At 35.9% G+C, this 21,883-nt stretch overlaps 1 protein-coding gene across 1 annotated transcript in view; it reads right to left on the bottom strand.

Moving 5' to 3' along the window:
- LOC150108732 (disco-interacting protein 2-like) overlaps window positions 1-21,883 on the bottom strand; it is a 936,780-nt gene that overhangs the window by 582,412 nt on the left and 332,485 nt on the right. Inside the window, exon 16 of the mRNA XM_090416186.1 lies at window positions 20,642-20,765. Coding sequence (XP_090272312.1) covers window positions 20,642-20,765 — 124 coding nt within the window. The remainder of the gene's footprint in view (window positions 1-20,641; window positions 20,766-21,883) is intronic.

The raw sequence follows: 21,883 nt of genomic DNA, 5'->3' as shown, positions 1-21,883 counted from the left end.
AACGGTCAAAAGGCAACAAAAATATTCAGTGGTTTTAAAACTTTTGCTATACGTTCACTGATGCCTTGTACATAAGGGATAGTAATGCGCGTTATTTCCTCTGTGTTTGAAGAGGAAGACATATTAAAACTACTCAAAGTTCTTTTAATGAAGCAATTCTTATAACCATTAGATAGAAAGGAAGACGTTATGTATTGTAGTTCTTTCTGTAAAAGATCGTCTGTAGAACAAAAGGAGTGGGCCCGATGAACCAGTGTTTTAATAGTTCCTGCCTTTTGACGGGGATGGTGATGAGATTCTGCATGGATATAATGGCCTGTATGAGTCTTCTTTCTATAAACTGAGAAATGTAGGTTACCATCTGGTTGGCGAAGAATTAGAAGATCTAAAAAGGCTAACTGCTTATTTGATTCTACTTCTAGGGTAAACTTGATCCTAGGATGAAATGCGTTTAACTTAGTGAGAAATTGTTGAAGTTCATCAGAAGAGCCATTCCATACAGACAGCAAAAATGCCATCGACATATCTGAACCAATGCGTAGGTCTGGGAGAAATATTGTCCAAGATACGTTGTTCAAAATGTTCCATAAAGAAATTGGAGATAGCTTTTAATAATGTCTTTCTATCTAATGGTTATAAGAATTGCTTCATTAAAAGAACTTTGAGTAGTTTTAATATGTCTTCCTCTTCAAACACAGAGGAAATAACACGCATTACTATCCCTTATGTACAAGGCATCAGTGAATGTATAGCAAAAGTTTTAAAACCACTGAATATTTTTTGTTGCCTTTCGACCGTTTAGAAAAATCTCCACCTTTCTCACTTCTCCTAAGGACAAGCTTCCACATCTTAATCATCCAGGTGTCTACCAGATTCCGTGCTCTTGTGGATTATCTTATTTCGGACAAACGGGAAGATCCGTCTCTATTCGGCTAGAAGAACACCCATCTTATATTGAATACTTTAAACCTGAAAAGTCTGGACTTTCTGAACATGCCATCTTCACTAGACACAGAGTTCATTGGAGAAAGACAAGAGTTCTTCACAAAAGTCAGTTTCTCATGGAACGCCTTTATAAAGAAACGTGAAACTCTACGTCATTCTCCTAACTTAAACAGATCCGATGGCTTACGTCTATCCCCTTTATGGGAGATAGTACTTTACAAATCAGCTAATCTTTCCTAACTTTTTATTGTATTAATTTTTTTTTTTTTTTTTTTTAGGAAAGTTATTGACCTTTTTAGTTATCTTACACCAGCTACTTAGGTGGCGCTTTTTGGAATTGTCAGTTAGTGTTTAATTTTGAGCTTAATGTACTGAAGATGCCTGTGACACACAGGCGAAAATTATACTAATAAATAATCTTTCTACGTGAGTTTTTTCCGTTATTTATTGTGTACAGTCAAAATTTATTTTTTAAATTATTTATGGGATTACTGCTGTAAAGTCGAAACGACGCATGTCGAGAACGACGTAGGTCGAGGACCCCCTGTACTGAATATTTTCAACAGTTGTTTGTAATGGCAGAAAAGAAACTGATATTTTCCATAAAATGATCCAGGACATAAGTGCTAGAAGTGAAACATAGTATCATTAGTTTAAAAAAAATAATAAAATAATAAATATCACCATCATCAAACTTTCCATGGAGTCAAAAGACTCATCATTGGAGATCCCATTCTGATACAAACAGTTCATCATTCAGGAAATGCATTCCAATTATGTATTACCCTCTGAGAAAAAACATCTACTCCTCATCCTCTTACTAACACCCTCCTTATACAGCTTCCAGGGATGGCCTCTTGTTCTCTCCATCTTCACTGATTCCATGAAAAATTTCAACATCAATCCAATAATTACCCCTTAACAACTTACATGTCTTGATTACCTCCTTATCAACTTACCTCCTCCTCCTTCTATCCACTAGATTATACAATTTACAATTCCCTCAATCTGTACTCACAAGCAATATTCCAGAGACGAGAAACCACCTTAATCAATTATCTCTTTCCAACATCCCTTCATTCTTTTGAAAACCAGGTGACCAAATCTGCACACAGTAATCCACGTGACCTGATCAAAGCCTTATACAATAGATTCATAATATAAAACTTCTACATGTCAGTGTTCTACACATCATTGCCATAATCTGTTGTGCTGCCCTTGCAATTTTAGCAAAACGTCTCCATAATGTCAGGTCCCAATCCATCATCACAACAAGTTCCTATTAACATTCATGCATTTATTGCTTACAAAATGCATGGATGTTTTCTTCACAGATGTGATAAACACACTCATATATAATTTTGTTAAATATATTATTTAATATGAAAATCATACTGAAGATGCCTTTGATACTAAGAAGAAATTTTAATACCAATAAAAGATATACATAAGTTAACAATCCTTCTTATGTTTATTAACCAATTATCTAATTCTGACCCTTAAGTGACTTCTTTACTATTCTTTCATCTACATTTTTTATGGCACTTGCATTTTCACACTTTTTTTTTCTATAACATTCGTCTACTACACTGTTATACTTTTTTACTGAACTAACACTTCTGATACTCATTTTCTAAACATTTTCAATACAACCAATCGCAAATCTCATTTTCCTTCTACAATGTCTTTCACTTCTCATAAAAAAATACATTGACATTACTACTTACTTATCATCTTCCTGACCCATGGCACATAAGGCCAAGATCCATTTCCTCCAGCTACCTCTGACATGTGCAACTGATTCTGCTGCTCTCCAGCTCTCTCAGCCAGCTGGTCATCTTTTCTTTCCTACCATTTTCTTCCAAGTTGCTTCAGGCCTTCCTCTTTCCTTCATTCCTAATGGAATCCACGTCAATGCTACTCTTGGTAAAACTGACATGAATCCCATTAGGAATAAATAATTCATCATTTATTATATATATTGGGACAAAATATTTTTAATATTTTACTCAAACACTTTGAAAACTAATTAATTTAGCTTCCTGTTTTTTGGTTAATTTCCATGTCTATTATCCATATAATATTGCCTTAACAATGCTATTGAAGATCTTTATTTTGGTTTTATTATAGTATTTGGGGGATTTCCATATATTAACGGAATGAAAATTTTTATGCTGGCTCACCAGCCAGATAAGTGTACTCTACCAGACTCACATAATTCAGATCCTCAATCCTCATACAACATAGTCAATTGCACATCTGATTAATTTATATACTTTTTTTTTTAATACAGTGGCTAATTTTTATCCAGTACAATGATCAGTGTTGAAGCAAATATGTTAACTAACTGATAACATAATTAAATTTCTGTATAAATTTCACACGTAGCAGCAAATATTTTGCCTGCAGAAACAGTTGAAATATACTGCACTATTTCCAATAAATTTGGGGATAGAGTTGCAACTAGTCCATAATTACCATATTTCATCTCATTATTTAATAAAGCATTTTTTGGCCTTGGACAGCTGTAGGATAAGAGCGATCTACTGGCCAATGCATAAATTTAATTATCTTATCAGTCATCATCAGTCAGCCTTCTTTGTCATGCACTGGAGATCCTCAAAAGACAGTCATTAATATCTCAGGGCAGCCTCTTACTATTCAAGAATTAAATGCACTTTGTAAAGGTTCAGATTTCATGTCCACACCAAAAGTCATTGCAGTAATGGACTTTTTTTCTGCCACAGTTGAAAAAGCTCTATGCGATATTTCTTCAGATGTTGCTAACCAGCTTCAGTTCAAAATAGCACATATCCAAAAGTAAAGGTCTTACTATCTTATCCAAAAATAAAGGTCTTACTATCTCTACGGAAGAATAATGATTTCATTATTACAAAGGCAGACAAAAACTATTAGTAGTTGAAATTAAAATGAATACTATAGAAAATTAACTTTAATCCTACATGACTATTCTATATATTGTCTTCTTGCTAATGATCCTATGATGATTCAAATTAGGAAATTAAACACTCTTATAGATAATGTTTCTAACTGGGATGAGGAAACCAAGAAGAAACTCAAGTGCTACCATCAGCATACTCCTCGTTTATATGGACAAGCAAAAGTCCACAAAGTAAATATTCCATTACTTACTGTGGTAGATTGCATTAGCTCTCCACATTGCAAAATTGCTACACATCTTTTTAAATTGCTTTCAGCATTCACAGGTCACAAGTCCTCTTCATTTATCAAAAAATGTTTCTCATTTTAAAGAAAAGCTAACAGAGCTTCGTCATCATTATTATTATTATTATTATTATTCAGGCCTCTATGGAGTCAAAAGACTCATCACGGGAGGTCCTTCCTAGGAAACACAAAGTCTATCATACCACTCCTTAAAATCATTGACCGTTCTCACTCTCACCATAAATTGCCCAGGTGATCTCCTTTTTAGTCTAAATATTGTGTCCTTATTTACAATCCCTTGGATGAAACACTTAACTTCCTCAAGCAAGATTTTCTGGCAAATATTGTCAGCCTATTTGACTATCTACTTTGTCCACTCTGGATATGTCACATGTTAAAACAAATAGATTCAACTGAAAGTACGTTAATGGGTAATTCTCGTTCTCCCACACCAGCTAACTAGTTCATGGAATAATTTGAACAGATACAGAATAGCATCCTTCCTGAACCATTCTTATGGTACATATATTTTGATGTCTTCGTGGTTGAGCATGGGTCCTGTACAGATCCACAAGAGTTCTGTCAAAAAACAACACTTTCACCATAGTATCCAGTTCATTCTTGAGTTAAAAGAGAACAATCCGATTTCCATTTTTGATCTCCTATTACTTCATCAACCAGATGGTAGCCTTCATTTCTAAGTTTTTAGAAATGAAAATACATACTCAACTTTACATTCATCCTCTTTCACACCATCATAATTGTCAAAAATCTGGCACCATTAAGATTTTGCTGGTAATGGCTTTACCAATCCTTATGTCAACAAGATGATTAATAATTATAGAGTTTCCCTGTCATTTGCCTCTCATCATGATAGTGATACAGAGGTGGTTCGTCATGTCACCATCCCTATGTTAAAACCATCTCAGAAGGTTTAGCCACACTACTTAGATGTCTTGGCCTACAAGTGTCTTTCTGTCCTATCAACAAAATATCTACTTTTCTAGGCAAAGCTAAAGAAAAACTTCTGCATTTAGCTCATCCTGGAGTGTATCAAATTCCTTGCCAGCATGGATTATCATATTTTGATTATGTTAATTCCAGAGTCAGAGCAACTGAGACTTGCAGAGCATGATATCACCATCATATCCTGAGTTCTTTGGAAGAAAATTAAGGTTCTCCATAAAAGTAATAATCTCTTAGAACATCGACACAAAGAAAATTGTGAGACCTTGTAACATCAACTGAATTTAAATAGAAATTATGGACTTAAATTATTCCTCTTATGGGAAATAGTTCTTCACAAATTCCAGAATTAATTTAATTAATTTAATTTTTATTTATTTAATTTTTTAAACTCTTATTAAAGTTATTTTTAGTAGAACTTTAACATAATTAGACCATGATGCTCTGCATCAACTATGTGCAGTTCATGCATTTCATTGTTGAATACATCATTTTCTTTTCTTGTCATTTAATTTGAAAGTCATACCAAGTCATGCCCTTGATACTAGGGTGAAAATTTTATACTAATAAAATATATATGTAATTTAAAGATATGTCCATATAGCTTATTAAGGAATTTGGAAAATTAACCAAGACTTCTGACCTAATTAGCCGGCCTGGTTGGCCGAGTGGTTAGTGTGTCCGCTCTCCAGCCAAAAGGCTGCGGGTTCGAATCCCATCGTGGGCACGGATATTTGTGATTGTCTGTGAAAATATTAGTGGAGGTAGTCGACAATAGATGACGTTCATGTAGATGATGAAGGTAATTGCAGTTGGTGGAGATAGAGTGTTGTAGAGTAGAAACCCTACCTCGATGAGTCTCTGGACTCCCTAGAGGTGTTACATAATAATAAATAATAAATAATAAAAATAAATAATGCCCATTCCTCACTTTGTTTAGTGCCCAACAGGTATATACCAGTATGATGAACAAAGGACAGGCAGACAATTTGATTTGTCTGCCCAAATTGTATAAACCAACAGGAAATCTTGGTACAATATGATAGAATTTCACGTGTAAGGAACATTACCCAGTTAAACAAGACCTACTCACATGCACAAACACACACTGTTTGAGTCAAGAAAATGGGGAAACAGTAAAAACTTATCTACTGGAACAAACTTCAACTCAAGATAGAGAGAATTCAAGACTGACACCATCAACCTAGAAACATCAACAGAAAAGATGTGAAACTAACAGAACTGGTTAAGTACCAAATCGACATAATAGTTATTATTATTATTATTATTTCGGGGAAACTCCAAGAAATCGACAGATTCATCGAGTGAGGCCCTAACATCGTGTCAAGAACAACTATTCAACATTCACACAGTATCTATCATACCTTGCCTTGAACTCATTCACAGTCATAGCACCCACAACAGATTCTGGCAGCTTATTCCACTCATCCACCACTCTCCAAGTAAAAAACCTAGCTCTAACACCCTTGCTAACCACACTCTTGCCCAACTTCCATGTATGGCCCCTAGTCCTCCCACCACCAGTCCTATTCTCAAAAATATCTTCTGAATTAATCTAATAGAAACCCTTCAGTAATTTGAATGTCTCAATCATATCATCCCTTTTCCGCTTATCAACCAATTTCTGCAACCCACAAATCTTCAACCTGTTCTCATAAGGTTCATTCCATAGACCTGTTATCATCTTGGTCACTCATCTCTGGATCCTCTCCACCTCCTCCCCATCAAGAAGAAACCCTGGCACCCAAATCTGGGCACAGTAGTTTAGATGGGGTCTTATCAAGGCTTGATACAGAGGAACAATAACCTGTTTGTCTCTGCTTGTTCAAGTATTTTTCAGCAACCAAGTCATTCGATGAGCTGATTTAGCCACTTTTGCGATGTGCCCCCTAAACTTCAACTCCCTATCCACCAATACTCCCAAGTCCCTGGCCTCGTTAATCTCCTGGAGTACGGTTCCACCAATGTGATATACTGCTGCTAATCCTTTCACCCCAAAATCCATAACCTTACACTTTGCCACATTAAATTGACATCCATTCTCCTTAGCCCAGTCCACTAAACTATCCAAATCATCTTGCAAAATTTTGACATCCTGTGCACTCACTATTGCTCTACCCAACTTTGCATCATCAGCAAACAAATGAACACTTCCTCTCAGATCCTTTCCTATATCGTTAATGAACAAATTGAAAAGTAGTGGTCCAAGAACAGAACCATGCGGCACACCACTAGTCACAGGCCATCTTTTGGACTCTATTCCTGAATAAACCACTCTCTGATCTCTCCATCAACCACCCTCCTATCCATCTCACTAACCCTATATCCATCCCCATATGCTGCAGTTTACTGATTAGAATTCCATGCGGTATCCTGTCAAAGGCCTTAGCAAGGTCCAGTAGAATCACTGTAAGCCCATTACCCTTATCCAGTTCAGTCATGACTGTGTTAAAAAACATGAGCAAGTTACAGAGGCATGATCTACCCTTCACAAAACCATGTTGTCCCCCATACAGTATCCCATTTTCATCTATCCAATCCTGTATTTTTCTCTTCACTATTTTCTTCAAGACTTTGACAACGATTCCTGATATGCTGATCAGTCGGTAATTTACAACAGCAGTCTTGGAACCTCCTTTATGCAGTGGAACTTTATGCAGAAATAGGGGAACTTAGTGTAACTAAGTTCCGCTATTTCCACCCCTTCGGGACTAACCCAGACCCAAGACTCAAATTAAAGAAAATGGTCAAGGGCACTGACAATTCTTTAGCAGCATCACGTACAACACGAGCTGGTATACTATCCAATCCCACAGTTGTATTGACATTGAGGTTTGGTAATAGACCATTCACTTCCACTTCATTCACACAATTCCTGTATAAGCTATTGGTTCATTCATTCCTGCAATGTAACCACCTGGATTATATATAGTCTTGCAAAGTGCTCGCTCACTAATTCAACTATATCAACTGATTCGGTTACCTCCCTACCATCAGCATTCTTTAAAATCATTCTGCCATACACATTTTTTCTTTTACTTGCAACATATCGAAAAAACTGTTTGGGATTCTCTTTAGCCTGTATGGCTAATGTTCTTTCATAATCCACATTTGCTTTTCTTACCACACTCGTTATCCTTCTGGCCTGCACTTTATTCTGTTCATGTGCCTGCCGGTCACCTTTCTCCTTAAATTCCCTCCACTGTTGTTTTTTTTTTTCAGCTCAATGGTGTTATTCATCCATTTAACCCCTACTTTATTTATTATTCGGACTCTAGATATAAAGTCAGCCATTGCCTCATGCAAACACTTCTTAACCGCCTCCCATGCACTATCAACATCCAGCCCTTGCAGTTTTACATGCCATAGCAATGAACCAATCAAACTCCTAAGCTTGTCATACTTACCAGCCCGATAATTCTACATGTACCCTGTCTTAATTGTAAATTCCACACCTTCAGCCACCTCCCAAGTCAAGACCCTATGATCACTCTCACCAATTGGTGGCAACATAGTCATATTCGTTACAGCCAAATTCTCAGATGCAATTACTAGGTCAAGCACTCTCTGACCCATAGTATTTTCCATTACATGCTGTCACAGATAGTTATCCCTTAATAACCGCATAAAATCCAATTCCTTCCTCCCATGTGTCATCTCCTCCTTCCAATCAATGTTACCATAGTTGAAATCTCCCATAATAATTACCCTCCTTCGACTCATTTCTTCTAGTTGCTTATGCATGCTATATCTACCATCTATTCCATCACCATAATCTACAGCAGCACCAACTGTATATTTTGTTCTGCTAGCCTCAATCTCACACCAAATAGCCTCATATGTGCTCTTTTTCTTTATCCTGCAGTTCCATTTCTATTCTCCTTGGCTGTAGCTCATCAGCTATCATCAAAAACACTCCTTCCCCATTTCATTCTCCCTGTCACTCCTGAACACACCATACCCCTCACATTCAATCCCACTAGCTATATCATCTTTTGTCAGCCATGTTTCACTAATGCCAATAATCTGTGGCTTGGAAGTGCCAACCAAGGCCAAAAATTCTTTCTTCTTTTTTACTGATTAGAATTTCATGTGGTATTGGTATCCTGTCAAAGGCCTTAGCAAGGTCCAGTAGAATCACTGTAAACCCATTACCCTTATCCAGTTCAGTCGTCACTGTGTTATAAAACGTGAGCAAGTTACTGAGGCATGATCTACCATTCACAAAACCACGTTGTTCCCCATACAGTATCCCATTTTCATCTATCCATTCCTGTATTTTTCTCTTGACTAATTTCTCCAAGACCTTGACACTGATTCCTGATATGTTGTTTTAAGGATACTTGCGACATAAGACTGAATGATATAATCACGTAATCACAAGAAAGATATTTATTTAACCAAATATTTCGGTCTGGAAATAGCAGACCATCGTCGGTGGTATTACAAGAACAGTTTAAAAAATATACAAGCTAGAATACTAACAATAGATCGTTGAAATTAGAACATGCCGCGTGATGTTATATCACTAAGTATGAAACGAAATATTTTTTGAAGTAGAAACATGATTGAATTTGCTATTAAAAAAAAAAAAAAAAAAAAAAAAAAAAAAAAAATTAATGAGTAATCTTGATTAGGCTTTCCCAGATTTTTGATATAGATATGCAGTCATTACGATTCAGGTTGGGATGATGGAGCAAGGCCTCCACGCTTTCCTTGAACAAACGTTCGAACCTGTAACGGGATCTATGTAAGAGGCGCGTCTTGGACCAAAGGATGCTGAGTAGAAAGTTCTTTCTGTAGATAATCAAAAGTAGAACAATTAGTTTTGGCTCTTTTGATGAGACTTTGGACAGACTGGACGTTCTCTTGAAAAAAGAATCCAAGAACATCAATCATCCATTCTTCACAATAAACCTGAAAAGTCTGGTTTGGCTCAACACGGGATTGAAACTGACCACAGCATCCTTTGGTCCAAGACGCGCCTCTTACATAGATCCCGTTACAGGTTCGAACGTTTGTTCAAGGAAAGCGTGGAGGCCTTGCTCCATCATCCCAACCTGAATCGCAATGACTGCATATCTATATCAAAAATCTGGGAAAGCCTAATCAAGATTACTCATTAATTTTTTTTTTTTTTTTTTTTTTTTTTTTTTTTTAATAGCAAATTCAATCATGTTTCTACTTCAAAAAATATTTCGTTTCATACTTAGTGATATAACATCACGCGGCATGTTCTAATTTCAACGATCTATTGTTAGTATTCTAGCTTGTATATTTTTTAAACTGTTCTTGTAATACCACCGACGATGGTCTGCTATTTCTAGACCGAAATATTTGGTTAAATAAATATCTTTCTTGTGATTACGTGATTATATCATTGATTCCTGATATGCTAATCAGTCAGTAATTTACAACAGAGTCTTGGAACTTCCTTTATGCAGTGGAACTATTTTCCCCTGTTTCCACCCCAGTTGTGAAACAAAGAAAGCATAAACAGGTGAAATTCTTCGAAGGAATGAAAACAAGATGTTATATTTATGCAATGATGAGGGGGAAAGGAAAGAGTAGCTATAATATTCAACACAAAATACAACCAATCTTGATGACAGGCATTATTAAATAGAGGGATGAGGGCTGTTTAACATCACAATGGGTAATTGGACAATCACACTTATTTCTACATATGTTCCAAAGAAGGCTCTCCTAAAGAAGAAGAAGTGGAGGAATTATTTTTTCAGGCACTAGAGTAGGCAGCTGATGCAAAGAAAAGTAAAAAGTTTTGTTTTTTTTAATCTAAATAGCAGAGCAGGAAATAATTTCATTTCTTACTCTGCTATTTAGGAAAATTTGGAGAAAAGAACAAAATTGACAATAATGGTAAGTACCTGCTAGATTTCTCTTCAGAACATGAAATAGTCATTATTAACACCAAGTTCAAAAATAAAGAGCTACACAATGGAAAGAAGCCAAAAAAAAAAAAAAGAAAGAAAGAAAAGCACCACTATGTAATTGTTGATGGCACTATCTAATCACTAGTTCAGGGCACGGTGGATGTCAAATAGGAAGTGATTGTCATTCAGTTTGAGCAGATATTGATAAGAAAAGTGTATAAGAAAGTTTTAAAAATAATCAATGTTGAGCAGCTTTCAGAGGTGAGCAGTTGACTCAAATATATAAATATTATTGAAGAAGGAATGAAGAGGATGAGGAATGGAAAATCGGTGGGCCCTGACAAGATTCCAGTGGAGACATGGAAGGCACTGGGGGAAGAGGGAATTGACCTGCTGTGGGACCTGTTCATGAAGTTTGGCAACAGGAAAATATACCCGAGGAATGGAGGGAGAGTACTCTTCTCCCCATCTACAAGAGTAAAGGGAATGCACAAGACTGTAAAAATTACAGAGGAATAAAGTTGATGTCCCACACAATGAAAATACTAGAAATGGTTCTTGATGGAAGATTGAGGAAGAAGGTGGAGATTGCAAAGGAACAATTTGGCTTCATGCCTGGTAGATTAACAACAGATGCTATCTTTGGGTTACGGCAGATGATGGAAAAGTTTCGAGAGAAACAACGGGAGCTACATCTGGCATTTATTAATCTGGAGAAAGCATACGATAGAGTGCCAAGGCAAGAAGTCTGGAGGTGTCTGAGGGAGAAGAAGGTTCTGGAGAAATATGTCAGGTTGGAGTGGGAGATGTACAGAAATATGAAGACAAGTGTTCGGACCTGTCTGGGACAGACAGAAAGTTTTCAAGTAACAGTTGGCTTGCATCAAGGGTCAGCATTAAGTCCGTTTCTGTTTAACATTGTGATGGAGGTGGTGACGGAGGAGGTGAGAAAAGATGCGCCTTGAACAATGTTGTATGCAGATGACATCTTGCTGTGTGCAGATTCAGGAGAAGAAGCGGGAACTAAACTGGAAAGATGGAGAAAAGTACTGGAAAAGAGAGGTATGAGACTGAGCAGAAGTAAGACAGAGTATATGTGTTGCACAGTGGGCGGCGGCCAGGAGACAGACCTGGAGCTGGAAGGAAATGTCATCAGGAAGGTGAGGGACTTGAGATACTTAGGTTCAACAGTGGAAGAAGATGGAAGAGCTGAGAAGGAAGTGGGATGCAGGATACAAGCAGGTTGGAGGAACCTTGAGGGAGATGGCTGGAGTCTCATGTGATAAGAAGGTGCCGATCAATCTGAAAAGCAAAATCTATAGGACAGTAGTGAGGCCAGCTATGACGTATGCTATAAAAACTGTGGCCCTGAGGAAAAATAACATCAGCAGGATGGAAGTAGCAGAGATGAGAATGCTTAGGTGGATGTGCAGTGTGACCAGAAAGGATCATCTGAGAAATGATTATGTGAGGGGAACAGTGAAAGTTATGAACTTAAGAGCAAAGATATAGGAGGCAAGGTTGAGATGGTTTGGTCATGTGATGAGGAGGGAGGACGAATATGTGGGAAGAAGGATCATGCAGATGGATGTGCAAGGAAGGAGGAAGCGTTGGCGGCCAAAGAAGAGATGGAAGGAGCTGGTAGAAGAGGACTTGAGGATGAAGAACTTGGATGTGGAGGAGACTCATCATCAACAGTGACTCCACTTAAGGGGGAGAAGCTGCAGAAGAAGAAGAAGATTGAAGAACGAATGAAAATGAAAACAGAAACCAAACTTTCAAGATGCAGTAGCAGATACTGAAGAAAATGGACTGATTCAGCTAGAGAAGCATGTGGCAGGTTGCCTACAGGGACAGCAAAATCAGAACTCCATGGTGAAATAGAAATCTTCAAGAGGAAGTCACAGAAAAGACGAATGTGTATCAAAAGATCTTAGCAATTAAATCAGTTAAAAAAAGCTGATGACAAGGCTTTGCTAAAAGCAGAACATAAATATTAGAAAGATGGCAAAAATGTTCTGGAGACTAATGAGAAGCTTACAAACAGAGGAAAGAATATTTTAAAAGGAATCAGAGATGATAAATGCAACATAAAATCAGTCGTTGTCACATTTTTTTTTTTTTTTCTGGTGGCTGCAAAAATGCCCACAAGATTGAATCGGTGGCCGCATAATACTTTTTCAACTAAGTTATTGATAACAGATAGATAAATTTATGTGCATATCACATAGGAATAATAATAAATTCCTGAAGTTTTTTGTAAAAACTGTAACTAATAATAATAAGTTATATAATTTAGGTTTCTATCCTGAAGTCAGTTGAGAAACGTATATGTTGACTTTTGTAGAACAATATCACATAAAATTGTAACTAGTATAATGTTTTACTATTAAACTGCAAGTATAAAAACACCTTAAAACATATGGATGGAAAGTCAAACATGACTGCATGGTATTTAAGTTTTTAAATTTTCTTTTCTTATGTAAGCAAATTATACAAAGAAAAAATTATAGAATAATTATTATTAATTACATGGGCTCTATAGTAATAAACCTTGTTTTAATTTTTAAGTTTCAGTTAATCTAATGTATAGTAATAAAGATCTATGAACATGTAAAAAAATGAGAATTTATTAAAATAAAATAGTAAACACAACTTCTTCTTCAACCTTTTGGTTCTATCCACTGCTGGACGAAGGTCTCTTTCACCCCATGGTTTTCCAGACCACTCAGTTTTCTACCTCTCCCATCCATCTCACTCCTGTAACTTGTTCCAGTTTATCCATCCACCTTCTTCTTCATTTTTCTCTTTGTCTATCTTCTAATGATATTCTCACTGCTGCCATCAAGTATTTGGCTGTTAATTGGTTGTGATATTTATTTTTAATAAAAGGCAATGTATTAAAAGCTTGCTGACATTAAACTGATCTTCAGTATATGAATAAAAGAAGTGGATCTCCTAACATATTTTGTTCTCCGGGGAGCAGGCAAGGTAGTTTTAGTTTCATCAAGCATTTGTAAACAGAGGGGAAGACAATCATTACCATAGCCAATCAGAAATAGCTGGCCCAAGATTACACTAATTTTAAACAGCATCTAGTGAAGAAAGGCAGACAAGTGCTGCCATCTAACTATCCCTAACCCTAATACAATCTATTATTGTCAGAAAAGTGTGGGATCTATGGTAGATTTTTTTTTGAGTTAAGAAGAGTTACTGTAACTAATTCTTTATATTAGCTTTAATTTTTAGCTCGAGGGATCACCCATCAAACAAAATTTAAATGGCCTGAATGTGTGGCCAAGCAATAAAGGCTGCCAATTCAATGTCAGTAAGTGTAAGTTTATGTACGTTGGTGTGATGCGATATTCAATGGCATATTATATTGGTGAGATTATAATTACTAAGAAAGACCTCCAGGGAGTCAGGGATTCATCAAGGGAGGCAACATACTACATACCAGCCATCATACTTCTTGAATTCATTCACACTGCTTGCACACACACAACCAATGGCAATCCATTCCGATCACACACCACTCTATGAGAGAAAAATTTAGCCCTCATCCCCTTCTTAGTGGCATTCATTCTCAACTTACAAGGATGCCCTCTTGTTCTTTCTTCCATAAAATGAAAAATTCCATCAACTGAAATCCTATATGACCCTTTCAGAAGTCTGTACATCTCAATCACATCACCCCTCTTTCTCCTGTTTAATAGTGTCTGCAGCGTACAAAATGTCTTCATAATGGTATTCCACCATCCTAATATCATTTTTAACATTCTACTTTGCACTCTCTCCATTGTATCAGAATCACAACAGAAACTAAACCTGACCAAATGAGGTCTTATCAAGGCCTTGTAAAAAGGCAAATGACATCCTTATCTTTACACGTGAAAGTTGTTTTAGCATTGCAATTATCTTTCGAGTTGTATTATTTGCAGTCTTTGCTACATGGTCCTAAACTTGCACTTGCTATATACTAACACTCCAAGATCCCTAGCCTGATCAGTTTCTTGTAGCATAATCACACTAATATAATACGAAATTGGATATCTACTCATGCCAAAGTGTGTGACTTTGCATTTACTGATGTTGAAAGGATATCCGTTTTCCCATGCCCACAATTCCAGTCTATTCAAATGATTCTACAAGGCCTAAATATCAGCAGCATTCCTGATTACCCTACTCAGCTTTCATCAGCAAATAGCTGTATGTCACCTGTCAGCTCCTTCCCAATATCATTAATGTACAGATTGAATAACAGTGGACCAAGGATTGATCCCTGTGATATGCCACTGGTTAACTTAAATCTTGCAGACTCACATCTATACATACACGACTTTTTGATATCTATCAGTCACTCTTATCCACACTAATACAGGAATATCTCGATTATCATGGTTCTTGTTGCCACAAAAAATACCGCAATAATCGAATCTGCGATAATCGGGATAAATAATGCTTGTAAAATGGGTGATCAATGCCAAGGATTTTTCAAATCTATTAATTAAATTTTATATATCAAGTAAAAAAGAAATGTGTTAAACGTGTTAAGTAAAAAATGATGGTTCATTAAGAAAAACAAGATTATTCTTTAATCTTTATTTATATATAAGAAGTATATACAATTATTCTTTCTTGGATAAAAATTGGTGTAGAGTTATCTGGTGGAATTTTTTCTTTCTTTTTTCTTCGTATAAAACTCGGTAGCAACGGATGGAATTTTCAATTACCCGACGAACTTTCAGTGATCGTTCGAGATTAGGATCGCCGTTTAAGATTTTTTCTTTAAAATTTTCACAATTCTAAACATTTCGTCTGTTTCTTTGAGGGTAAATTCCTTTGGTGCCAAGTCAATTTGTTCGTCATTATCATCGATTTGAGCATCGTAAGCACATTCTCTCTCTCTCGAGGTTAATTAGGTCTTCATCATCCAGCTCCTTATCATGTGACTGAAGCAGGTCCTGAACATCACCTTTTTCAATTTCTTTTAGTCCTAGATCGAAGCCAAGTTCAGTTATGCCATTGATTACACGGGTTACTTCATTTTCAAATCCTTTAAAATCATTTGCACAATGAGGAATAATCTTTTGCCATGCCGCTCTCAGGTTGCTAGACGTTACTTCACTCCATGCTTCCTTGACATTTTCAATGCAATGTTTGATATTGAATACCTTCCACAATTCTGTCAAAGTCATAGCTTCATCTCCTGTAGTCTTTTCTATTGCTTGTGAAAAAGTTCTTCGTAGGTAATATGCCTTAAAGGATGTGATTACACCTTGATCCATTGGCTGGATGATGGAAGTGGTATTAGGTGGTAAATAAATAACTTTTACATTTTTGCACAAATCATTCAGTGTTGTTGGATGACTAGGTGCATTATCTAATATCAACAAGATTTTAAAATCAAGATTTAATGACTTGCAGTACCTTTCAGCTTCAGGATAAAAACAGTTTTTAAACCCATCCTCAAAAATAGTTTTCGTCATCCAAGCTTTTCTGTTGAATCTCCAATGAACAGGGAGAAAATTTTTATCTAAACTTCTAAGCGGGCAAGGATTTTATGAACGATAAATAAAGAGAGGCTTCATCTTGTAATCTCCAGAAGCATTGCCACATAGTAAAAGTGTCACATGCTTCTTCGAAACCTTGTAGCCAGGCTGTGATTTTTCATTATTTGCTAAAAATGTTTCAGTGGGCATTTTTTTCCATAATAAGCCTGTTTCGTCAGCATTAAATATCTGATCATCGGTATAATTTCCTTCTTCAATGATTTGTTGCAATTCACCAGGAAAACTAGCTGCTGCTTTTTCATCGCTGCTTGCAATTTCACCTTGTACACGAACACTATGAATGCTCGATCGCTTTTTGAACCGATCAAACCACCCTGAACTTCCAGAGAAAGTTTCTTCCACTACTAACGCCGAATCATTTTCACTTTCTAATTGTTTTCTTTTTAAAGTTTCAAACAAATTCAATACTTTTGTTTTTATAGTCATTTGACTAAGAGGAATTCTCTTTTGGTTACAATCTTCTATTGACACTGACAATAGCGTTTCCATTTCAATCATAAGTTAGCTTCTGTTTCTCGTAGTTTGGGACACAGACGAGGTCGATGCACTTTGTCCTAGTTGCTTATAGTTTGCAGCGTGGTCTAAAATATGGCGAACAGTGAATTCATTTAGACCGTACTCTCTTGCAATTTTGGCTTTGGTTATGCCTGCTTCATACTTATTTATCATATGTAACTTATCTTTTAAGCTGATCACTCTACGTTTCTTCTTGATAGCTGTAGACTTGAAATCATCCTTATTTCTTTTAGCATTCATTATAGGGGTAAATAACAAGAGAAATAAATATCCACATGTACTTCAGGCAAGGGCAGATAGTTACTGGTAAGTGGTGAGAAGGCGCCGTCGGATAAAAACGCTACAAGAGAACGATACTTGGAGAGTGGCAACTCGAACTGGTTGCATATGTAGTGGGCTATATCTCGCGGCTGAAATCATTCGAATTTGGAGCACAATAATTGGAATTTTGGTATCAAATTATAAACCGCGATAAATCGAGAATCGCAATAATCGAGGTATTCCTGTATTTTATAATCCAAACCCATATTCTCCAATTTATGCAAGTCTTCTATGCTGTATTCTCTCAAAAGCTTTAGCAAAATCCAAAAGTATCATGGTGTATCTATTCCCCTTGACTAGTTCAATGGTAGCATTAATATAGAATGTGAACAATTTGCTAAAATATGACCTTCCCTTAGTAAATCCATGCTGTACATTTTAAAGTAGAGATTCACTGTCAACCCATTTCTGAATGCGAGCACTAAACAATTTTTCCAAAATCTTCACTGTTCCTCCTGAGATGCTAATTGGTCAATAGTTGGATATATCGGTCTTTGCACCATCCTTGTGCAATGGGATTACCATACATTCTTTCCACTCCTGTAGAATTTTCCCTGTTCTGAAATCAAATTATATAGCCTGGTCAAAGGAATAGCCAGTTCAGCTGAACACTCTTTTAGCATCCATGCTAATATTCCATTAGCTCCTATTGCTGAATTTGGTTTGTGCACTCTAATACCTCCTCTTCATACACCTGAGTTTCATCATCCAGTGAAGAGATAGCAGTGAACTCAATGTTGAATATACCAGGTTGATAGCTTTTAGCAAAATGGGAACTCATTAGTTGAACAACCTGTTCTGCAACTGTCACCATTACACCACCTGCATTCAGTAGAGTTATGTTCATTCTTTCTTTTACTTGCAACATCATGATAAAATCCTTTTGGGTTGTATTTAGCTTGCAGAGTCAGTTTCTTTACATATTCAGACTTAGCTTTCTGTACAAGAGTTGCGACACTTCTGGCCTGCTGTTTATAATTTTCATAATGGATGCCATCCTTACGCACACAGCATTCCTTCCACATCATCCTTTTCTTACAAATCTCTTGCTTAATAAGATTACACATCCATTTGACTCCTACCCTATGTATTCTGCAAACTCTCATGACATATTCTGATACTGCATCATTTAAGTATTGTTTAAATGATTCCCTTGCACTCTCGATATTCTTCCCATCCAGCAACCGACACCACTGCACTGAACCCAATATACTCCTCGGTTGGTCATAATTTCCTGCTTTGCAGTTCAGCACATAACCTTTTCTGAATTTAACATTACAGACTCAGCAACTTCTCAAGTGAGTGCCGCACGATCACTGTCACCAACTGAAGGCAAAATAGTTACAACATTAACTGAAACACCATGTGACACTATAATCAAATCTAACGCTCTTTCACCTCAAGTTCCTTCTATCATATGCTGCTTGAGAAAGTTGTCTCACAACAGTTCAATAAATTCAGTTTCATTCTTCTCATGTGATTTTATTGCTACCCAATCAATCTTTAGATAATTAAAGTCTGCCATTAATGATTACTCTTTTCACACCCATCGTCTCTATTTAGTGATGCATTTCTTCATCACTTGCAACCAATTCACCAGGTCTGCAACAACATCCCACTATGTATTTAATTTTGTAAGATTCCACCTCACACTAGATGGCTTCAAACTCACTGGCATATGAAATACTGTTACTAGTACTACAATCATAGGTCACAAGTCTAACTGGATTCAAGTCATCTGATAACATGAACAACATGCCCCTAATCTCCTCTCCTGTCTTAGCTTCCTAAAAATACTGTACCCTTTACATTCAATACCTGTTACGTCTGATTCTGAAAGCCAGGTCTCACTAATGCCTACAATCTGAGATCCCAACAAATTGACCAGGGCAACAAACTCTACCCCTTTGTTTCTGGTACTCCTAACATTTGTGTACAGACATAATAATCTTCCTGCATATTCTTTTGTATAGTCTTGTCTGCATGTCACAATTGGACAATGTCCAAATGTGTTGACAATGATACAGATCTTGTTATGGTGGATAGACAGTTGAATTTCAAAGCCAACACAGCAAAAATTGCAAATACACCACCAAAGATAACTGCAATGTTGAAAAAAAAAACAAACACTGAACGTAAGGATATGAAAGTCATTTTGTATCTTTACAAAGCCATAATACGACCACACTTGCACTACAATGGCAGTTTTGGTCTCCTGGGTTCCAAGCAGTAAAAAAAGAGCTGTGGAAAGGCTGAAAAGTAGAATCCTTTCTTTTAGTGTTGCACAGTGATCAACATTCATTTTAGAAATTATGGACTTTACAACTGTGTTATAAATAACTATTTTAATTTCTCAATGTTTCGACCTTCACATTAAGGTCATCATCTGGAGTATATACAAATATACAAGGACAAGCTGAGTTGCATTTCACACAGTAAGCTAAATAAACAATGATTTGATCACTGGTTATTCTACTGGCATGACCTCTAATGGGAAAAAAATACAGATAAAATTACAGATTAATTATTTAGAAACTACATCAAAGCTAACTTCTATTTATGATAACATGAGAGAAAAATTCTTTCTTATAGATAATTTTCTTACAGTAACGATGATGTCCTATTTTTAACATTACAATTGTTATATTAGATTTAGGATTCTGGATTATCTACAGTCCCGGTTATAGTTAACTCTTAGGGAGAAAGGTTCCATTGGTAGAACGTGCCTTCGATATGGTTGGGATTTTTAGACCTAAATAAACTTTTGAGAGGGTGTTATAGGATATTGGTTGATAAAATTTTTCATTATATGGATAATGAGGAGAGGATGAAGGTATCTATGGATGTTAAGTTTGAATGCAATTAAGAAAGGGATGAGAGCTAGATTTTTCTCTCGCAGAATCATGAGTGAGAAGAAATAGTTTGCTGTTGACATAGTAAGTGCATTTAGTGTGTGTATCTAATGTTTATCAGCTGATATGGGTGATGTATCGCCTCCTTCAGTAAGTCCTTGACTCTCTGGTGGTCTATTAATAATTCTATCTCTCCCAGTTCATTCAGTCAACCCCTACACTCTGAGCGATAAGAAATGATAGGTGAGAGCTAATATACTAAATAATCTTGCATTTAATACCACAGTTTAACACCACAACATTTTAAAAGGTATGAATTTCCATCTACTGATTTATTGCCTTATTTATTATTAATTTATCAACAAACCTCTAAATGTGTGGATATCACCAGTAGCAGTTTTAGGTAAGCCTTTATAACATAATTCTGAAGTTAATGCATAATTCACTCCACAACTTCCTAATAAAAAGCCTATCTGTTGAGAACCAGCATCCTAATAAGATATAATAAAATATTCATAAGTATTGTTGTACATAATTATTATCAGCAAAGAAATATGAAATCAATTATTGAAAATGCAAAACTCAATAGGCAAAAAAGTAACTGTGTCGTGAAAATAATTAGGCTGTTGAATTACTTGCAAATTACTACAAAAAAAATAATAAAAAAATTTCACATTTATTAAAGAGCATTCATCTATTTTCATTGTAGATTAGTTCATTTGTGTATTAACCAACCCCCTCCTTCTGTTATGTTTTTATTTTTTTTTAAATAAACTGATTTTTATTTTTTCCCCTTTATTTAGTTAATAATTTAATATAATTTAATTTTTCACGTCTTACAATAATACACAATTATACCTACTTAATATTAGATCTTCTTAGGTAGCATATTCTAATTATAGAAACTCTTCTTAATCAATGTAAATTAAACAGCAAAGAGTCTCTTAAGTTCTAAGTTTCCATTTGAGATTATGTTGTCAAACCTCTCCAAACTTATTTTGCATCCCACATTTTAGTGTATATTTTAGGATAATTACTCCAATCTGAATTGAATTTGATGATTGATAAATGCACAGTCATATGTAGCTACAGATTTCAAATCAGAACTATCTAATTTAATGGGTAAGGTTGGGGGAGAATTATGCAAGCAAATAATGTCAATATTTTTCAATAATCTGTAGCTGATTACATTAACCTCTTGATTACACTATCACTGAAATAAAATTAGCTGACTATTTTGTCTCATTTAACTATTTTGACTTAAGCATCACTTGTAAAACAATAAAAATGAATAAAAAACTGATAGAAAAAATAAAAGTAATAAATAATAAGGTGATGATTTTATTCAGGACTGGGATCTATATTGTTTAACCTTTGTATCAATGACATTGTCAGTGGACTGCAGGGGGATATTCAGTTGTTTGCAGATGATGTTAAGCTGAAAAGGGTTATTAGTGATAGTGCAGATGAGTTAGTTCTGCAAGAGGATTTGAATAAGCTAGACAGATGGGTGAATGGGGTTGTCGGTCTAATGCAGCAAAATATAAATTGGAAGTTTGGGACACTGCATACTCTATTGGAGAAGCTATATTGGAGGAAGTAGGGGGAG

Source organism: Typopeltis vanoorti, chromosome 3, assembly GCF_054136105.1.
Source record: "Typopeltis vanoorti isolate ZY-2024b chromosome 3, IOZ_Tvanoo_1.0, whole genome shotgun sequence".
In the NCBI taxonomy this organism is placed as follows: Eukaryota; Metazoa; Arthropoda; class Arachnida; order Uropygi; family Thelyphonidae; genus Typopeltis; species Typopeltis vanoorti.
Note: the sequence above shows the minus strand (reverse complement) of the source record. Positions and strands in the feature narration are given on the sequence as shown.